General features: G+C 42.8%; 2 protein-coding genes across 4 annotated transcripts in view; one reads left to right on the top strand and one right to left on the bottom strand.

The window, feature by feature from the left end:
- The first annotated feature begins 673 nt into the window (after positions 1-673).
- Positions 674-7,878, top strand: LOC121933536 (transcription initiation factor TFIID subunit 9-like). Its single transcript, XM_042473422.1, has 7 exons — positions 674-797; positions 1,118-1,199; positions 3,223-3,359; positions 3,844-3,978; positions 4,902-4,983; positions 5,328-5,441; positions 6,318-7,878. Exons 1-7 carry the CDS (start codon positions 738-740, stop codon positions 6,482-6,484), a joined length of 777 nt encoding a protein of 258 aa, XP_042329356.1. The 5' UTR covers positions 674-737; the 3' UTR covers positions 6,485-7,878.
- A 1,638-nt stretch (positions 7,879-9,516) lies between these two features.
- The window catches only part of KIF4A (kinesin family member 4A), a 32,679-nt gene continuing 24,721 nt past the window's right edge, over positions 9,517-17,474 (bottom strand). For 2 of the 3 annotated variants that reach the window (XM_042473420.1, XM_042473419.1), the window contains exons 27-33: positions 15,929-16,036; positions 14,126-14,203; positions 13,926-14,027; positions 12,146-12,298; positions 10,859-10,978; positions 10,183-10,296; positions 9,517-9,787 (exon numbers count right to left, since the gene is read on the bottom strand). In XM_042473420.1, the coding sequence (XP_042329354.1) occupies positions 9,608-9,787; positions 10,183-10,296; positions 10,859-10,978; positions 12,146-12,298; positions 13,926-14,027; positions 14,126-14,203; positions 15,929-16,036 (855 nt within the window). In that variant the 3' untranslated portion in view covers positions 9,517-9,607. The remainder of the gene's footprint in view (positions 9,788-10,182; positions 10,297-10,858; positions 10,979-12,145; positions 12,299-13,925; positions 14,028-14,125; positions 14,204-15,928; positions 16,037-17,474) is intronic. The other variant, XM_042473421.1, reaches the window with a different exon arrangement.

Raw genomic sequence — 17,474 nt, 5'->3', positions numbered from 1 at the left:
TTTAGCACTTTCTGTCAGAGAGCTCTGGTGCCACAACGAACTACAATTCCCAGGATTCCAAAGGATGGAGCCAATGGCAGTTAAAGTTATATAGATTGTTTAGACTGGCCCCCCAAAAGGCATCACTATTTAGTGGATTTTGGATGTTATTGTACTTCACAAATGACCAACACAGCTAGCCACGGTATGCATTATTTCCACAGCACATAAACAGGCTTTACTGTAAATCCTTGGGGGATTCTGGGAATTGTTGTCCCCCCACAAGAGTAAACCCATCGAATCAATGGGATTTACACAAGTGTCGACTCCTCAGTCAGCAGATGATTCTGTACTTCTGCTATAGCTGAGACTATAGAAAGGGTTGAGGCATCCAAAAGTTACTTTTCCAGACGACAACTCCCAGAATCCTCCAGCTATTCCTGCAGCCACTGTGGATTCTGAACGTTGTAGTCTGGAAAAGTAACTTTTCCAAGCTTTACCTCAGGTGAGAAGGGCAGGGGAAGGAAAGGGTCAAAAGCAACCACTGAAATGTAGTATCTCAAAGTGTAAGCCAAGTAATTTATGTAATACTTTCTGCCACTTCAATGAATGAACGAACGAACGGATGGGCAGCAGAAGGAAGCAGGGAAAGGACAGCGGCGGTGGCTTCGCTCTCTTCTCTGCGCATGCTCCAGCGCACTTCCTGCTTGGCGCCAAGTGGGTGCGCATGCGCAGTGACACGCAGCAGTCCCTGGACCATGGCGGCGGTGGAGGCAGCCAAAATGGCGTCCCCCAAGAGCGCCCCAAAGGATGCCCAGGTGAGGATGCGAAGGGGAGGCTATCCAGGCGAAGGAAAGTGGGGGACTGCCCTCGTGGCCCTGCTTTCCTCTCCAGAGAGGGCAGCTTGTGTGGGACCTGTGGGGGGCAGAGCCCTGGGCAGCCCTGGAACCTGCCCAGTTTGGTCCCACGCAAGAGGGCTGTGGCTGCATTGTCTCCCATTCACTCTTCCGCTTTGGCAGCCCTCGGGGGACTGAGGGAGATCTGGGGCACCCCACGTCCTCCTCCACCCCATCCTTCTCTCCAGGAGGAAGCACTGCTGGATCCGCAAACCTTTCCTTGTCTCTTTTGCCATGGACAGGTGATGGCACAGATCCTGAAGGACATGGGCATCACTGAGTATGAGCCGCGGGTGATCAACCAGATGCTGGAGTTTGCATACAGTAAGTTAGCTATGGCCTTTCTTATATAGAATCATAGAATCATAGAGTTGGAAGAGACCCAAGGGCCATCCAGTTCATTCTGCCATGCAGGAAATCCAAATCAAAGCATCCCCTACAGATACCATCAGCCTCTGTTTAAAGACCTCTAAGGAAGGAGACTCCACTACACTCTGAGGAAGGAGTGTGTTCCCCTGTCGAACAGCCCTTACTGTCAGGAAGTTCCTCCTAATGTTGAGCTGGAATCTCTTTTCCTGGAGCTTGCATCCATTGTTCCGTGTTCTAGTCTCTGGAGCAGCAGAAAACAAGCTTGCTCCCTCCTCAATATGACATCCCTTCAAATATTTAAACAGGGCTATCATATCACCTCTTAGCCTTCTCTTCTCCAGGCTAAACATCCTCAGCTCCCTCAGTCATTCCTCATAGGGCAAGGTTTCCAGACCTATATATATATATATATATATATATATATATATATATATATATATGTTTGTTGATGCATTTGGCTGTCAGTAATTCATAGCCCACACCCTCCAGCTCCTCATTGCAGGTTTGGATGCTTGACAGCAACTGTACCTTAAAAAAGACATTGGGTGCTGAGGGCAACTCCTTGATTCCTTTCGGGTTGGATTCCTCTTAAATGGGCCTGAGTCTTAAAAAGGGACATTTCTCAGTGCTTTGTTCTCCGAGGATTGAGGAGGTTTCATGAAAGAGTAGGATGCCAGAGGAAGTTCATTCTTCTTGGAAGTTGTTGGGCCCAGACTTAGATGGCGTTCTTCAGAAACCATGGTCCTAAAATTGAAGACATGGCTGGTTACTTCAAAGCTGCTGGAAGTTGCAATCCATCCACATCCAGAGAGCCCCACAGTTCCTCATCTCTGTCCCATTTCTGATTCCCTTGGCTGCCTCCTCCTTTCCTAGACCTCCAGCAGCAGTGTCCCTGTCCCCTTTGCTTAGACTGAGATTAATACGGTTGGTGCTGTACACCAGGACTGGATATTTATGCAATAGGTCGTAAAGGGGATTCTGAGAGTTGTAGTCCAAAAAGCAACCCCTCCCCCCCCATCCCTGCTTAGGGCTAATGGGATGTGGAGGTGAGCAGCTTTCACATTCCCTGGCTTTGTGCTAGACTCAAGATAGAGAAAGTATAACCTCCACCTCCTTTCGTGTGTCTTGTCAAGCTGTGGCTGAGACCCTCAAAGCTCTTGGACAACCCTCAGGTTTTTTCAGTTCCTTTTTTGGGGTGAAAAATCTCTTGAACATAGCCAGACTGCTGCAATGGTACAATGTGGCTCCACCACAGCAAATGGTGGTGGTTTGGGCTGATTTGCCCCCACAACCTGCTGATCCCGCTAAGCAGAAGAAAACAGAATAAAATACAGAGTCAGCCCAAGACTAGCAAAAAATCTAAACCAAAATTATGTGTCGTCAGAAATGTGTCATTGTAGGCCGTTGTTGCACTCTTTGGGAAAAGGCTTTCTTCCCAGGCTTGTTTGGTGATGACAGAGGAGCCGGGGCCTTCTTGGTGGTTGCTCCCAGGTTCTGGAAATCCCTTCCCAGGAAAGTTCACTTGGCTCCTTCTCTGCTTTCTTTTCACCAGCAGGTAAAGCCCTTCCTATTTGGAGCAGCCTCCAACCTTTCACCTAGCTGATGTAGAAGGATGTTCAATGGGTGTGCTGTGTGATATGTGCTGTGTGTACTTTTAGTTGTTTAAAATGCATGTTTTAATTGGATTAAAGCTTAATAATAATAATGATTGGTTGTTTTATGCTGTTTTAACTTTTGTCCCACGTATTGTTTTAACTGTTTTGTTTTAATGGATATTGTAAGCCACTCCAGGTCACAGTTTAGGAGAAAGGTGGGATATAAATGAAATGAATTAATAGGGAAGCCCCTGCCATGCAAGCACCAACCCACTCCTCTGCTAAACTGTGCCTCTCTTAGAGCTAAATACGTCCTTATCTTTTCTGGAGGTCTGTGTCTTCAACAGACAGCACAACTAACCGACTGTTTTGTTTCTTTGAAGGGTATGTGACGACCATCTTAGAAGATGCCAAAATCTATTCCAGTCATGCCAAGAAGTCCAGTGTGGATGCTGATGATGTGAGATTGGCCATTCAGTGCCGTACGGATCAGTCCTTCACCTCTCCTCCTCCCAGAGATGTATGTTTGGATCCTTTTAAACAATGATACTTTCCATATCTTGGAAATGGTCCTTCTTTTTTGGACAACAAAGCCCTAGAACCTTCAGCCAGTGTCTGTGACTTGTAGGCCACTGATGGTAGTATCTGTAAGCTGTAGTCCAACAATTGATAATAAGTAACTTTTCTAAGCTCTGGTTATTAAGGAGGAAAGGGAAGAATTATTGGGATTTATAAAGGGCCATCTCTGAAAACAGCTCTTTGTAAAGGATTCATGAACCGAAAAGATAGGTCTCTGTCCAGAGGAGCTGACAATCTGGACAGGCTCCTGCTTTTAAGCAGGTTTGGAGGAATGACAGGGTAAGGAATAAGTGTAGTAGACAGAGAGAGAAAGAGGAACGATGAAACATTCTGACTGTGTGTTAGTACTTAGAAGGGCATTGTTAGACAAGGGTTTGGAAAGAAGAGTTGCTAATTAATCAGTTGTCTTTTTTCTTTGGGAAAAGTTTTTGCTAGATATTGCAAGACAGAAAAACCAAACACCTTTGCCTCTGATTAAACCATACTCTGGACCAAGGTTGCCACCAGACCGATACTGCCTTACAGCACCAAATTATAGGCTGAAGTCCTTACAGAAAAAGGTAAGAATGTTCACTTTTGTCAGCAGGGATAGTAACTCAGGTGAACCAACAGTTGACATAAAGAACTGACTTCATCTTCTTACTGTCTTGATTTGGTCAAAAGGTTGTCCTGTTCAACTCTTGTCTTGTCTTGTTGTTCTTAGCACAACATTACAGAAAAACTGGCGCAGAGATCCAAAATCCAAACAATCTTTGCGCAGGAGTGGGGAGTTTATTCTAGCCTGTTAAGTTAATTTGTCTATTGTCTACAGCCAAGACAATACACATTTTGGATTACAGTTCCCATAACCCCACCATACTGGCTGGGGGGGGGGGTAAATACAGGTGGTTGTAATCCAAAAGGTAACACTTCTGAATGTTAATAATGCTGGAATGATGGAAAACTGTTGCATTTACAAGTAGTGATGTCCAAGTATTCCATGCCTGCCTCTTCCAAATGCAGTTCAGTTCTGTAGTACAGAATAATGGATTATCTTCCACAGCAAGTATCTGTCTTTGCACTCTTGTGTTCTTTATTCTCTCTCTCTCTCTGTCACACACACACACACACACAGCCCAGTATTGTTGAATGAATGTAAATACTGTTTATTATGTTTTATACTCTTTTATGTTTTGTTTATCTCTATTCGTTAGCTTGCCTTATAATTTTATTACATTTAATTTCTTTGTATTTCTATCTGGATTATTTGTTTTACAGTTGTATTCCATAGTTTTGTATTTGTATTACTCCTTTTTAGTGTGTTTGTTTGTTTGTTTGTTTGTTTTAGATTGGCAGGGCTGTTTTTTGTTATTGTTTTACTTTTAAAGTGCCACATATGCTAAAAGTACTGTATAAATAAAAGCTAACAATAATGATGATTATAACAATGATAATAATGCTGATAATAATAATGGGATATTTCTGGAATGTTCCTTCTTTCCAGGTATCTTCCTCTGCTGGAAGGATAACTGTGCCACGGCTCAGTGTCGGGGCTGTCACTAGCCGTCCCAGCACACCCACTTTAGGCAAGTTAATGGAGTTTGTTCTAGTTATATTTGGGGTTGCCCCCAAGACGTCCGTTAGTAATGGCAGCCACTTGCAGAGCTTGGAAAACCTCCTGTTTTGGACCATATCTGGCTGGGTAGAGGATTCAGGAACTGGTAGTCTAGAAATTGAACTGTTCTACCAGTTTTCCTTAGGTTGATGCAAAGGACTGTCCCTAGTTCTTTATACATCCACTCTTTTTGACAGAAAGGTATTTCAAGTGGTTTTGGGTGTGCACTTAATGAATTCTTTTCTGTCCTTCTGCTATGCTCCATGCGACTCTAATGTAAATTTTAACACTAAACATGAATGGTATGAATTTCAGGAACCCCTTCGGCACAGGCAGTGTCGGTATCGGCAAAAGTCGGGACTCCTGTTTCTCTGACAGGTCAAAGATTCACAGTACAGATCCCCACATCTCAAACGTCGGTAAAGTCAGGTATGTCCAAGTTAGACTGTGAGACATCAGTCTTCTCAAATCAAAGAGCTGCACTGATTGCTAGGCTGTGAAGGTGAAGAGTTGGAGGTTGGGAAATTTCCTTTTTGTAAGGAGATGACAGGACTCAGCATCACTCCCAGCCAGCTACTTCCCACTGAGAGTTGCAGTCCAAAACATTTTCCAAGCTGCTACCTTGTGGCAGTGTGTGAAAGAGTATTGGAGGACTGTTTTCATTTTACTCCAGATCATCATCATGTATCACCAAGTCCTTTGAGAGAAAAATAGACTGAATGGTTCTCTTCCCCTGGGGTTTGGATTGAAGATCCCCCGTGGATAATAAAATCCATGGATGCTCAAATCACATTAAATACAGTGACAGAGCAATATGGTGTCCCTTATATAAAATGGCAAAATCAAGGTTTGCTATTTGGAATTTATACTTTAAAAAAAATATATTTTCATGCTGTGGATACTTGAATCCATGCATAAAAAAATCTGTAGATAAGGAGGGCCAGCTGTATTTGTGTTCTAAAGCTGGTTCATTTCTTTAGATATAACGCTAAAAAGAGCTCAGCTGGCTTCCTTTTTAATATTGATGAGATTGTAAAACTCAACAGTGAAGAAAGCTGACAGAAGGAAAATCCTTAGACTGCCTCAGAGGGTGGGGGACGCTCCTTCTTTGGAGGTGTTTAGACAGAGGTTGGATGACCATCTTTCGGGAAAGGCTAGTTGTGAACTCCAGCATGGCAAGGGGTTGGAACAGATGACCCTCACAGTCCCTTCCACCGCTTTGCTTCTGTGATTCCAAGTCTTGTGCTACAGTATAAAGTCAGAATCAACTCTTTCTTCCCCTCATCCCTTCTCTTTTCCTCCCAGCAACTCCCACCACTCCGACAGTTCAGAACGTGCTGATCAACCCATCCTTGATTGGATCCAAAAACATCCTCATCACCACCAACATGGTGCAGTCGCAGGGTGCATCTGGCGAGTCAAATGCGTTGAAAAGGAAGCACGAGGATGACGATGATTATGACAACTTGTGAGAGGCAGAGGGACATTATGTCTTGTTGTTATACATTAATGTGCCCAGAGTTTTATTTAATTTTTTACACTTTGGACTGAACTGTGTGTATAAGAAGGATTGAGCCTTGGGGGCCACTCCGTTAAGGCCCTGTTAATACTGGGACATCTCACCCATCACCTCTCCTTCAGACTGGGAGCAAAACAGACTCGGCTCTTGAAGATCTCTACCATTTGCTCCTGGTATAGAAGTGGATCATTAAAGGAACCTTCAAAGGAAAAGAGGGGGGACGGGGAAAGGCTGAAATGGCCATGTAAGGCCTAAAGAATTTGAGAACTGAAATCCTGCAATGCATTGTGTTGGATAGTCATTTGAAAGTGTTGAATGAGGTGAAGTCTTTGGATTAGTCTGTAGAGGAGGAAATCCAAGGTTATAAATAGCCTTTTTTGCTTATATATGTCATAAGAAGCATTCTTTCTTCAGTTTTTGATGTTTGTTCCCCACATTAAAAAATATCCTTTATCCAAATGTTTGAAGTAGTCTAGGCCAGGTCTACTGTGAGTGCAGTTGCCTTATCTTCTCTGATTTTTTTACATTATGTGAGCAAGAGAATTAAATGCAGTCTGTAACTTGGAGATGTGGCATGGTGCTCCATTAAGACATGTGCTGGCAGATCTAGAGGGAAATGGCTCTTTTGGACTTGAATTCCCAGAATCCCTCAGCCTGCATTTTCATTGTTCACATCCACAGTTCACTTCCGTCAGCTGTGAGTTGTGCTTTCAGTTGTGCTGTGGCAAATGATTCACCCTGCAGTTATAATGCGACTTAACAGGCATGTGTGTGACTAGTAAGATACCAGCCAAGGAGTTCATTGACCTTTGGAGAACCTCTTTTCCCATATTGCATATAATAGAATCTGCTCCAAAGAAAGTATGCTTGCTACTCAGAACATTAGTTTAATGGTATCTCTGAAATGAAGCATTGATTTAAAAAATCATCACAGGTTTGACATCTGTTTAGGTTAGAACTGATACTTGTAAGTTTTTCATTACATGACAACTACCATTGCAGTGCATATGAAAATAACATGTTCAGAGTGTACATCGTAGCCACATGGGAGTTGCAGAACTAAGAATAGAGGAAGAGGAACAAATGTTTTCGTTAATGAACCAGATAGGTCTCTCAATAAATAGGAAAGTTAAATGAATCATAGGATGATGGGACCATTGAGTCATATGATGACCAGATTCAGTACTATAGTTAATATTGTAGTGGATGTCCTACATTGTAATTCTAATATGTACAAATGAAAGCAAAAGTTACAGGGATGTATTGGTTCAAACCAAGGGATTTCAGATCAGAATATATTTGAAACCTCAAAAGTGAGTTGTCAGAATAAACTCAAATGCAAAAACATTTTTAAAATACCTGAAGCTTTTTTGGGCAGCATACTGGTGGTGATACATATATACAAATGTGGCTTAAGTTGGCACCAAATGTACTATGTCCCCCTTGGATCTTACACTGTCTCTTTAGACACTACTCAACACTGCCAAAAACTATTCTGGGGAAGTGAGAATCAATGGGGTGCTTCTAGCAGGACTTTGTCATCTTTATATCAGAATCCTAGAGTTGGAAGAGACCTCCAAGGGTCATCCAGCCCAACCCCATTCTGCCATGCAGGAACTCTCAGTCAAAGCATCCCCAACAGTTGGCCATCCAGCCTCTATTTAAAGACCTCTAAGGAAGGAGACTCCACCACAATATCCAAGGGAGTTTGTTCCACTGTCGAACGGCCCTTACTGCCATGAGGTTCCTAATGTTTAGGGGGAATCTCTTTTTCCTGGAGCTAAACAGGGCTCTCATATCACCTCCTAAGCTTCTCTTCTCCAGGCTAAACATCCCCAGCTCCCTAAGTCGTTCCTCACAGGGCATGGTTTCCAGACCCTTCACCATTTTAGTCACCCTCCTTGGCACACACTCCTTTCTCAACATCCTTTTAAAATGGTGATGCCCAGAATTGGACACAATATTCCAGCTGGAGCCTGGCCAGAGCAGAATAGTGGGATTATTACTTCCCTTGATCTAGACGAGATACTTCTATTGATGCAGCCTAAAATTGCATTGGCCTTTTTAGCTGCCGCATCGCACTGTTGACTCATGTTCAACTTCTGGTCTACTTGGACTCCTAGATCCCTTTCACGTTGCACATCCCTTTCATGTTCAGCCGGGTGTGCCCCATCCTATATGTGTGCACTTCATTTTTCCCACCCTAAGTGCAGTACCTTACATTTTTCCCTGTTGAAGTTAATTGTTAGCTTTGGCCGTTTTCTATTCAGGTCATTTTGATCCTGTCCTCTGAAGTATTAGCTACTCCTAATTTGGTGTCATCTGCAAGTTTGATAAGTATACCCCCAATTCTGTCATCCAAGTCATTGACAAAGATGTTGAATAGCACTGGGTCCAGGACAGAGCCCTGTGGGACCCCACTGGTCACTTCTCTCCAGGATGAAACATCGAGAGCCTTCAAATCAATTCTGATTTATGGCAACCTGTAGTGGTTTGTGTTGGACTAGGGCTCTGGAGACCGCGAAACGCACTTGATCACCTTGGGCAAGTCACACTCTCTCAGCTTCTTCAGGGGAACACAAGGGCAAACCATCTCTGATTAATCTTGTCAAGAAAACCCTGTGATAGGTTTGCCACAAGTCAGAAATTGCTTGAAGGTACAGAAGAACAAAGGTGAACATGGGGGTTTCTTGGCAAGTTTCTGGGGGGGGGGGGGGGGGTTGCCATTCCCATCCTGAGGCTCAGTGTGTGATTTACCCAAGGTCACTGAATCTGTATAACCAAGCTGGGCTTCGAACCCTGGGCTCCAGAGTCACGGTCCAACACTCAAACCACTACACTGGCTTTCTGAAACAACTAGTAAGCTATGTTGATAATTCAGTGTTTCAGAAGGGGCTAGCCCTACATCTTACGTATTCTGGCTGTTTCTGAACAAGTGGAATATGAAGGACCATTAAGTGAAACCAGGCACATTTCATATTCTTCAAATTTTATTTATTCAGCAACTATACATAAAAATATTAACGCAAGGCTTGGGCTGGTTTATCTACAGGACCAAGGCTCTGTCTCCAGCTCATTAACCCTCCTCTTTAACTGGGGTGCAGCCTGAGAAGAAGCCACTGGTGCTGCTCAGAACACGCTTCCTCCTCTTCTTAATGCCTGGCAGTGAATTCTCCCCGACATCTATGTTACTCAGACTGGCAAATGAAGTAGTGCCATTATTCTCAAGCTGTTTCTCAGTTGCTTCTCCCAAGGCCTGGGGAGAGAATGAAGGATCCATCATATTTTAAAATCTGACAAATGTCAAATAGTACAATTTCATACGCTAAATTACAAACAAATCATTTCATATTATTAAAGCATAGCTTGGACTATTAACTCTCCCAACTGGTGGTTGCAAATACTGGGAGTTGTTTTCCAAAATATGGTTCAAATTGACAGGAAAATGAATTTGTATATATAAATTATCCCTCTCTGCAATAAAAAACCCAAATTAAAGTTTTTTTCTCCCCCACATGGCTTCAACATTTTTTAAATTTCCCACCTCTGTTTCCCATAAGATACTAAGAACTGTTTCATGAAAGCCCCAGGTCCCAAGGAATTATCAGAATTGACTAGTCACTTCTTTGCATGGCTATCAGAGTCTCCTACCTTCCTGGTTGGAATGACAGCTGGAGGCGCAAAGAAAGTGTCTCCTGCCTTCACAAGCGTGGGGTCTTCTAGATTGAAGTCATCTCCCATTTGCTCATCCACAAATGTCGCCTCCTGAGTGGGAAAGAAGGACACCGGACAGTTTAGATGGTGGTAATCAGATTCCTTACCTGTTGCTCTGGTATGTAAAGACAAACAAAGGTGTATATAGGAGTTCTTCAAATGAAGAATTATCTCCTCTTGGCTGCTCCACTGATGCCCAGACACCCTTGGAGTTTGCAAAAACTCCACGTTTTTGCAGAAGCACTGTAGGATCTCTCTTTGAACTGGACTTAACACATGAAGCCTCAAAATAACCCTTTCTCTCTCACTGGGCAGGTGTTAACGTTTAGTCATGATGCTAAAAAAGACTTCAAAACCAATCTGCCTGGTGGCAGAGGCCAACTTGCTACACACCACATGTTCCCAAATAAGATAGGAGCCTCATTCTGAATGCCATAATCCCACTGAGAGCTTCCAGGTAGAACAACTCTCCATTTCTTTGTCTACAATGAATGCGGAAGCTAAAAGAGGGTGTTGTGGGGGGCCCTAACAGGGCTGGTCTATGAGGAGGCAGGACAGGCTAATCCAGAATCTTCCCTGCACTGTAGAGGGAGGCTACACTGGGGCCACTCACCAAGATACACTGGTCCCTGTTCCGGCACTTCTCAGACTCACAGCGGCAGTCCTCAGAGCAGAGCAGTTTTTGCTTCCGGCAGCCGCACTGCTTGTTTCCACAGCGGCCTTTGCAGGTGCACTAGGAGAGGAGAGCGCCGTGAGAAGAGAAGCATGCGTGCATGCTGTCAAAGATTGCCCCAAAGCCTGTGTAGTTTGTTCCCTTCCAAGATTCAAGCCAGAAGTCCCTAAGGAGGTTACACCACTGTTTTCCTTCAGGAGGGACTTAGTGCCTCCTTGTGCAACCACCCTGGCTGTGCTACAGATGGAATAGCAGTAGAGCACGGATCTGCTCCTTCCCTGATTCAAACAACCACTGATTGGTAATGAAGGTGTGTCTGGGCACCATCTGGCTGCCACTGGGCACCAGAGAATAAAAGGAGCAGCCTTCGCCCTTCTGGACCCCCAGTGTAAATATATGATGGAGTTTTATGATCCACCACTTTCAAACAAGTTTTCAATTTCTACCATCAATTCCTAAAATAGTGGATTGTGTCACGGAATGAAGAAACCTAGCTAACTGGCACAGAATCTGGTGACACACAGAAAGCCAAGAGGTGGGTATTGAAATGAAAGCAATGGTGTTGGCATCAAATGTTAGAAGAACAGTGTTTCCAGAGGCCTACATAGGAAGAGCAAGGGCTAATCTGCCCCGTTTATTTCTGAGTGTTAGAGAGCCAGGCAGGCTGTGAAACCTTCCTGCTCCCTTGCCAGGAACATCGAGGCCTTTCAACAACTTAAGACCCTTGTTGGACCTCTTTCAGAATTTTGGTGCTGTGTCATCTACTCCTGATCATCTGAAAAGTTCTGTCAAAACCAAGGTGGTGGGGGGGGGGGGGGGAGAGACTGGCCTGTAGATTCATGAAGGTGGTTTAGACCAGGGCAACTGAATGGCATTCAAGGCATACCCAAGTCCGCAAATTTACCAAGACAAGATGGAATAATGGCCATATGAGAGTGGTTAAAAATAAAATTGGATAGAGAAACGCATAGAGAAGGTCAGTGGCTCATATATGAGACGGCTAACTGGAAATGCTGTCTCGATGCAGTCTTTTTGAGAATGCAACTTTTTTTGACTGCAACTCCCAGAATTCCCAGCCAGCATGGTTACTTTGGCTGGAGGAATCTAGGAACTGCAGTCCAAAATAACAACAATAGTAAAAGTTCCCTTTTCACTTTGCTTCTCATGTAATTTCAGAGGTACAGCAGAGCCTAAAAATGCCATTTTTGTCCGCCATCAAAGTCATACCCCCATAACTGTCTTTTTTATTCCTCTGGCGATTTTGCCTGGGATCCACTCAGTGTCTTGTGATTCTCCCTCCGATTCGTCAGATTCCGATGATATGTCTTCCACAGCCGTTGTAGATGAAGGCCTTGCAGTAGTTCGCCTGCGGGGCTTTGGCTGCCCAGGACCAAAATAAATAAACACATCTTCATACAAATCACAGAATATTTTAAAAGTCACAGAAACTTAGCAGGAAGAGTGTATTTAGGAACTACTGGCCTAGTCAAACAGATGAGGTATTTACGGAGAGCGACAGGGAGAAGTTACTCAAGGATGAAAAGGTGCATAGTAAGAATCAAGCCAAACTCTCAAGGAATTCAAAACCTTCCTAATTTGGTCCAGCAATTTGTGATCAGGGATGATGATATACAGTCCCCCACATACAGGACTTCAAGTCTCATTATCCCCCAATGATGTTGCTATTGTTATATTTGCTTATATCCTGTCCTTTCCTCGATATTGGGAATTAGTATGTACATAATACACATATATAATGTACACATACCTGTATATAACACATGTACAGATATATAACATTCATATGTGAATGATTTAAAAGTAAATAGCAGCACTTTGTTCTCTTCTTAGTTATTTAAAAACAAAGTTTATAGAATTAAAAACATTTAAAACTCATTAAAAGACAATATAAAACATTCACAAACAGCACACCATTAAAAGCCCATCATAGTCAATTCTTAAGGCTTGACAAAATAGGAACATTTTCAGTTGTAAGCTGAAAGACAGCAAGGAGGGAGCCATCTTTGCCAGCCTAGGGAGGGAGTTCCAAAGTCTGGAAGCAGCCACTGAGAAGTTCTACTCCCATGTTTCCACCAAACATGCCCAGCAAGGTAATGAGACAGAGGAGAACTTCTCTTGAAGCTCATAGAGCCTGCCCATATAGGTTTCATATAGGTAGATTTTTGTGTTACAAGTCATTTCCAGCTTATGTTGACCCTAGCACAAGAATTTCTTGGCAAGATCTGTTCAGAGGGGGTTTGCCTTTACTTTTCCCTGAGTCTGATAGTATGACTTGCCCAAGGCCACCCAGTAGGTTTCCATGGCTGAGTGGAGATTCGAACCCTAGTCCTAAATTGTAGAATTTGATCACGTTCTCATCCTCAAACCATTACATCACGGGCTCAGCATTACAATCTTACAGTCATTCAAATAGCCTGGATGCAAGCTGGCTTTATAAGTCATCACCAGTACTTTGAATTGCGCCTGGGGATGGACCAGCTGCCAGTAGAGTTGTGACAACAAGGGAGTTGTGTGCTCCCTATAGCCATACTAGCCAAGGCTGCTGGTAATTCAAGCCCATCTAGATCTGCAGGGCTTACATCTTACTTGGCCCCGCAGCTTTGGAACTCTCTTCCCAGCGAGCTCCGCTCGGTTACTTCCCTTGACCTGTTCAGGAAGAAGCTGAAGACCTTCCTCTTCCAACAGGCTTTCCCCCAGATGCTGTGATTTCTGCTCTCTCCCCATTACACTAGCATTTTAAGCTAGTTATTGTTGTGGTTTTCAACCTTATAATTTTTATCTTGCTTTTAATACTCTGATGTATTGTCATTGATTTTTTATGTGGATGCTGTTTGTAAATTTGTACATTGTGTAGTACCTTTGTTGTAACCCGCTTTGATCTCTTTGGAAAAGCGGGCTATAAATAAACAGTATTATTATTATTATTATCTGCTATTAAAATAACAAGGATGCTCCCACTATGCTCCAGCCCACACAGAATACCCACCTTAGGTGGAATATAATCGAAGGGGGACTCTGGTGTGTCTGTGACTGATGGCTGAATGCTGCAGATCCTCTGGCCGCTGGCTGCTTGAAGAATCTTCAGTTTCTATTGGGAAGGTAGATAGATGAATGAATGAATGAGATAAGCTGCCTGGGAGGACCAAAGCCACTTTCCCTGGCCATGGGTGCAACCTCCGACCATACCTGCTTGACAGCATCAAGTTCTGCAGAGAGCTCTTGGTTGTTCTCAAAGACTTCTTTCATCTTTGCCAGCTCTTCATCCTATTCACAGAAGGGCAATCCAACACTTAAGATGCATCTTTCAGAAGAAAAAATTCTAGGCATTGGATTGTGTTCCTAGGATTTTTTGAACCCATCACTTTGAAAAGTATAAATACCAGGGTATATTGATCAAACACTAGTCTCTTTTATTTTATTGAGTTTCAATGTTGCCAGTTTTTGGACTGCTGACATCACATGTTGATTTAACAGCCCCAGGGAAGAAAATAATGGCATTGTCATGCCTCCAGAGCATCTTTGATGCTGTTGAGACATATATTTAGTTGAGATTATATTAGGCTTTCTGTATATCAGTTTGAGAGGGAAAATAGAGATCTACAGCTTTAAGAAAGACAAGGATTGTGGGAAATCCCAGGGTCTTATACTGTCTCCCTCTAGTCTAGCTAGTTTCAGTTGTGTAGTAAGATTTCAGCCAAGTCAGACCTGGAGAGAGTATTTTCCTTTGACAAAGATAAGTCCACAGAAGAAGAAAGATAAAACCCACCAAGAAGAGAGAGCAAGGTATTTAAGAAGGACTATTGAGAAAAGGGAGATCAGTTCCATATTTTTGTGTTTATAACCAGTAAAGCTTTTGAAAACTTGAGAAATGTGTGGACAAGTCTTTTGTTCAGGCTGTGCTCCTAGGAGCCAGAGGCCTTACTAGACCCAAAGTCCATAGCATCACTCTTGGGATAAAACAGGCATAGCGAGAGCATGTTTCCCCACTTGTCTAACAAGCCTATTTTCTCCCTCACCACCCATGCTTCCAATTGTTCAATGACTGAAAGGAGTAGCATAGGTGCTGGGCAAACACTTCATTCTAGTTTCCATTCTAAATAATTCAGAAATAAAATTCAGCATTTCAGCTGGTTGGTTCCCCTAGAAAAACCCAGGTACTTTTTACTAATAAAGAATGATTTCTTTGCTTGTTGAGGGCAGGGGTGGGAACCGTAGATCTGTGGAACTGGGGCAGGAGATGGGAAACAGGGTTCTATGCAGCCCATGCTTATTTTAATAAGCCCAAAATGATTGTTTTGGAGCCAAAAGTAAACTATGTTTTGGTATGTAAGTACTGTTTAACACCCCCCCCCCCAACCCTGATATAAAGATTCAAAGGCCCATAAAAATATGGAGTAAGTCTTTTCCTCCTCCAGCTTTTTTTCTCTTGAAAAATTTGAAAAATGATTATGGAATATTTTAGTTTAGAATGATGAGTAAAATGTCTAAGACAAGGTGCTCATTTATTTACTCCCCACCCAACATGGTTTCTAAAAACTATGTAACATTCAGATCATCGTTAATTCCTGGTCTTAGTTTCCTTTCCTTAGTTCTTTTTATGAGAATGGGTGTTAAGACTGCTTGATGCTATGCAAAACCAGAGCAAACAAAATGTATGTTTGTTTAATTATTATGTTGATTTCCCCTCCCTCTCCCCACTTGTCTTTCTTTTTAAAATGCCCCAATAAACTGCTGAAACACACGTTTTCCTTACATTTTAGGATTGTGTGACTCCCATCATAACAAAAAAAAAAAAAAAATGCAATAAAATCAATTTGATTTGCATTAATTTTATGAATTTTTTAAAAATCAGACTCTATAATTTTATGCTACACTATGAAAAACCAAAAACATGGCCAGAAGGTTGTCACTATCAGCCCTGGTGCAGCCTGCGGAGGTTTGATGGTACCAAGAATGAACCACTGCATCCTGGCATTGTGGTGCTTTTACCTGGAAGCGGAGCCGTTCCAGGAGCTGCTGCTCCCGTTCTGAAATGGAGGTCTCAAGTCTCTTCTCTGCTTCTTCTTTATGTTTTATCTGGCTGAGCAGATAAAGGACCTGGAGAAGGGTGGGTGGGGGAAAAAGAGAGAATAATGTAGAACTGGCAACCTTTGAAAAGAGAGGGGATTTCTATTTGTTGGCAACAGTGCTGACATTTGTCCCCCAAATGCCCAGTCCCCCTTTCCTCCGCATACTGTGTATAGCTAGATTTTTTTTAATTTAGATTTTAAGGACCACCAGCATTGGGATGATGGGAAAGGGGGGTGTAAGGGTACTCCACTGTCAGAGGCTAACAGGTATGTGTGTATATTTGCCACCAAAACAGTTATTTTGCACACACACCCTAAAGCAAATAAATACAAGTAATCCTCTCTTCCTCCATATAGCTGAATTCCCTTCAGTAAAATCAGCTCCAAAAAGAGAAGCCCTACAAATTCTTATAGAAGCAGCTTTTGGTTTCAACAGTGGACCTTGAGGGGCTGCCATATGCTGTGCTTGTCTTTAGTAGGATGGTAACCTTGGCTCATATGCTTCACCCACTTTCCCTTCCTCTTCCTCTCCCATGTCAAGCTATGAAGAGGGAGCGGGAACAGGTTACTCAGCAAACACTAGGAGTACTAATGAAGCTAATATTTCCTAGTTAGACCATTTGAAGGTACAAGCAATATACAGAACACCACCAAGCCCTAGTGCACTGGCTAGCTGAGCAGGCTGTCAATATGCTTCCAGTCTGATTTCATGGTGCTGGTGATGACATTTAGAGCCCTAAACAGATTGGGATCTTGATACTTGAAGGAATAATCCTCCATAAACATGCCTCCAAAGACTCAGGGCTGGATAAGAGGCCTTCCTCTGTGTCCCACCAGTATGTGTAGAGGAGGGGAAGGGCAATACATTGTGGGAGGGCATAGGATGGAACTTAATTTTCTGTGACCCCTAAGTTCTGGAACAGCCTCCCCAATACAGGCATGAATAGCACCAACACTGGTATCATCATAGCACCAAGTAAAATGAGGCTATTTAATAGTCTTTGCAGCTAAATTGATTGTGCTCAAATCTGCACATGCATTGTATAGTCTTAAAATTATTTTAGCTGGTTTTGTCTTGTCTTAATTTGTCAAATTATCTAATATGCTTTTAGTCTACTTGAATTATTTGTAACCTTCTTATATTGTTTCAACTGATTTACAAAAAAAGATGTACAAAAAAAGGCACACCTTCCTGAAATAATAGGATTTATATAGGGAGATAAATATTGTAACAGACAAATATTCCCAGAACCTTCTCTGGTCACAGATGGCAAATTACAGCACACAATGAGATGTATATACAAAAGATGATACAGGAAAATTAGGAAGAACATGACAACGAGCAATTCCTATTAACGTCTAGAAAGCATGCAGCAGATAGAGCTAAACCAAGGATCCAAAACTCTCTCTATATGTATTTCAAGTATGACATCTTCCCTATATCCCTCCATGACAGAGATGTCCAC

The sequence above is a fragment of the Sceloporus undulatus genome, chromosome 6 (genome assembly GCF_019175285.1).
Source record: "Sceloporus undulatus isolate JIND9_A2432 ecotype Alabama chromosome 6, SceUnd_v1.1, whole genome shotgun sequence".
NCBI classification, from domain to species: domain Eukaryota; kingdom Metazoa; phylum Chordata; class Lepidosauria; order Squamata; family Phrynosomatidae; genus Sceloporus; species Sceloporus undulatus.
This window is presented reverse-complemented; position numbering and strand designations above follow the sequence as displayed.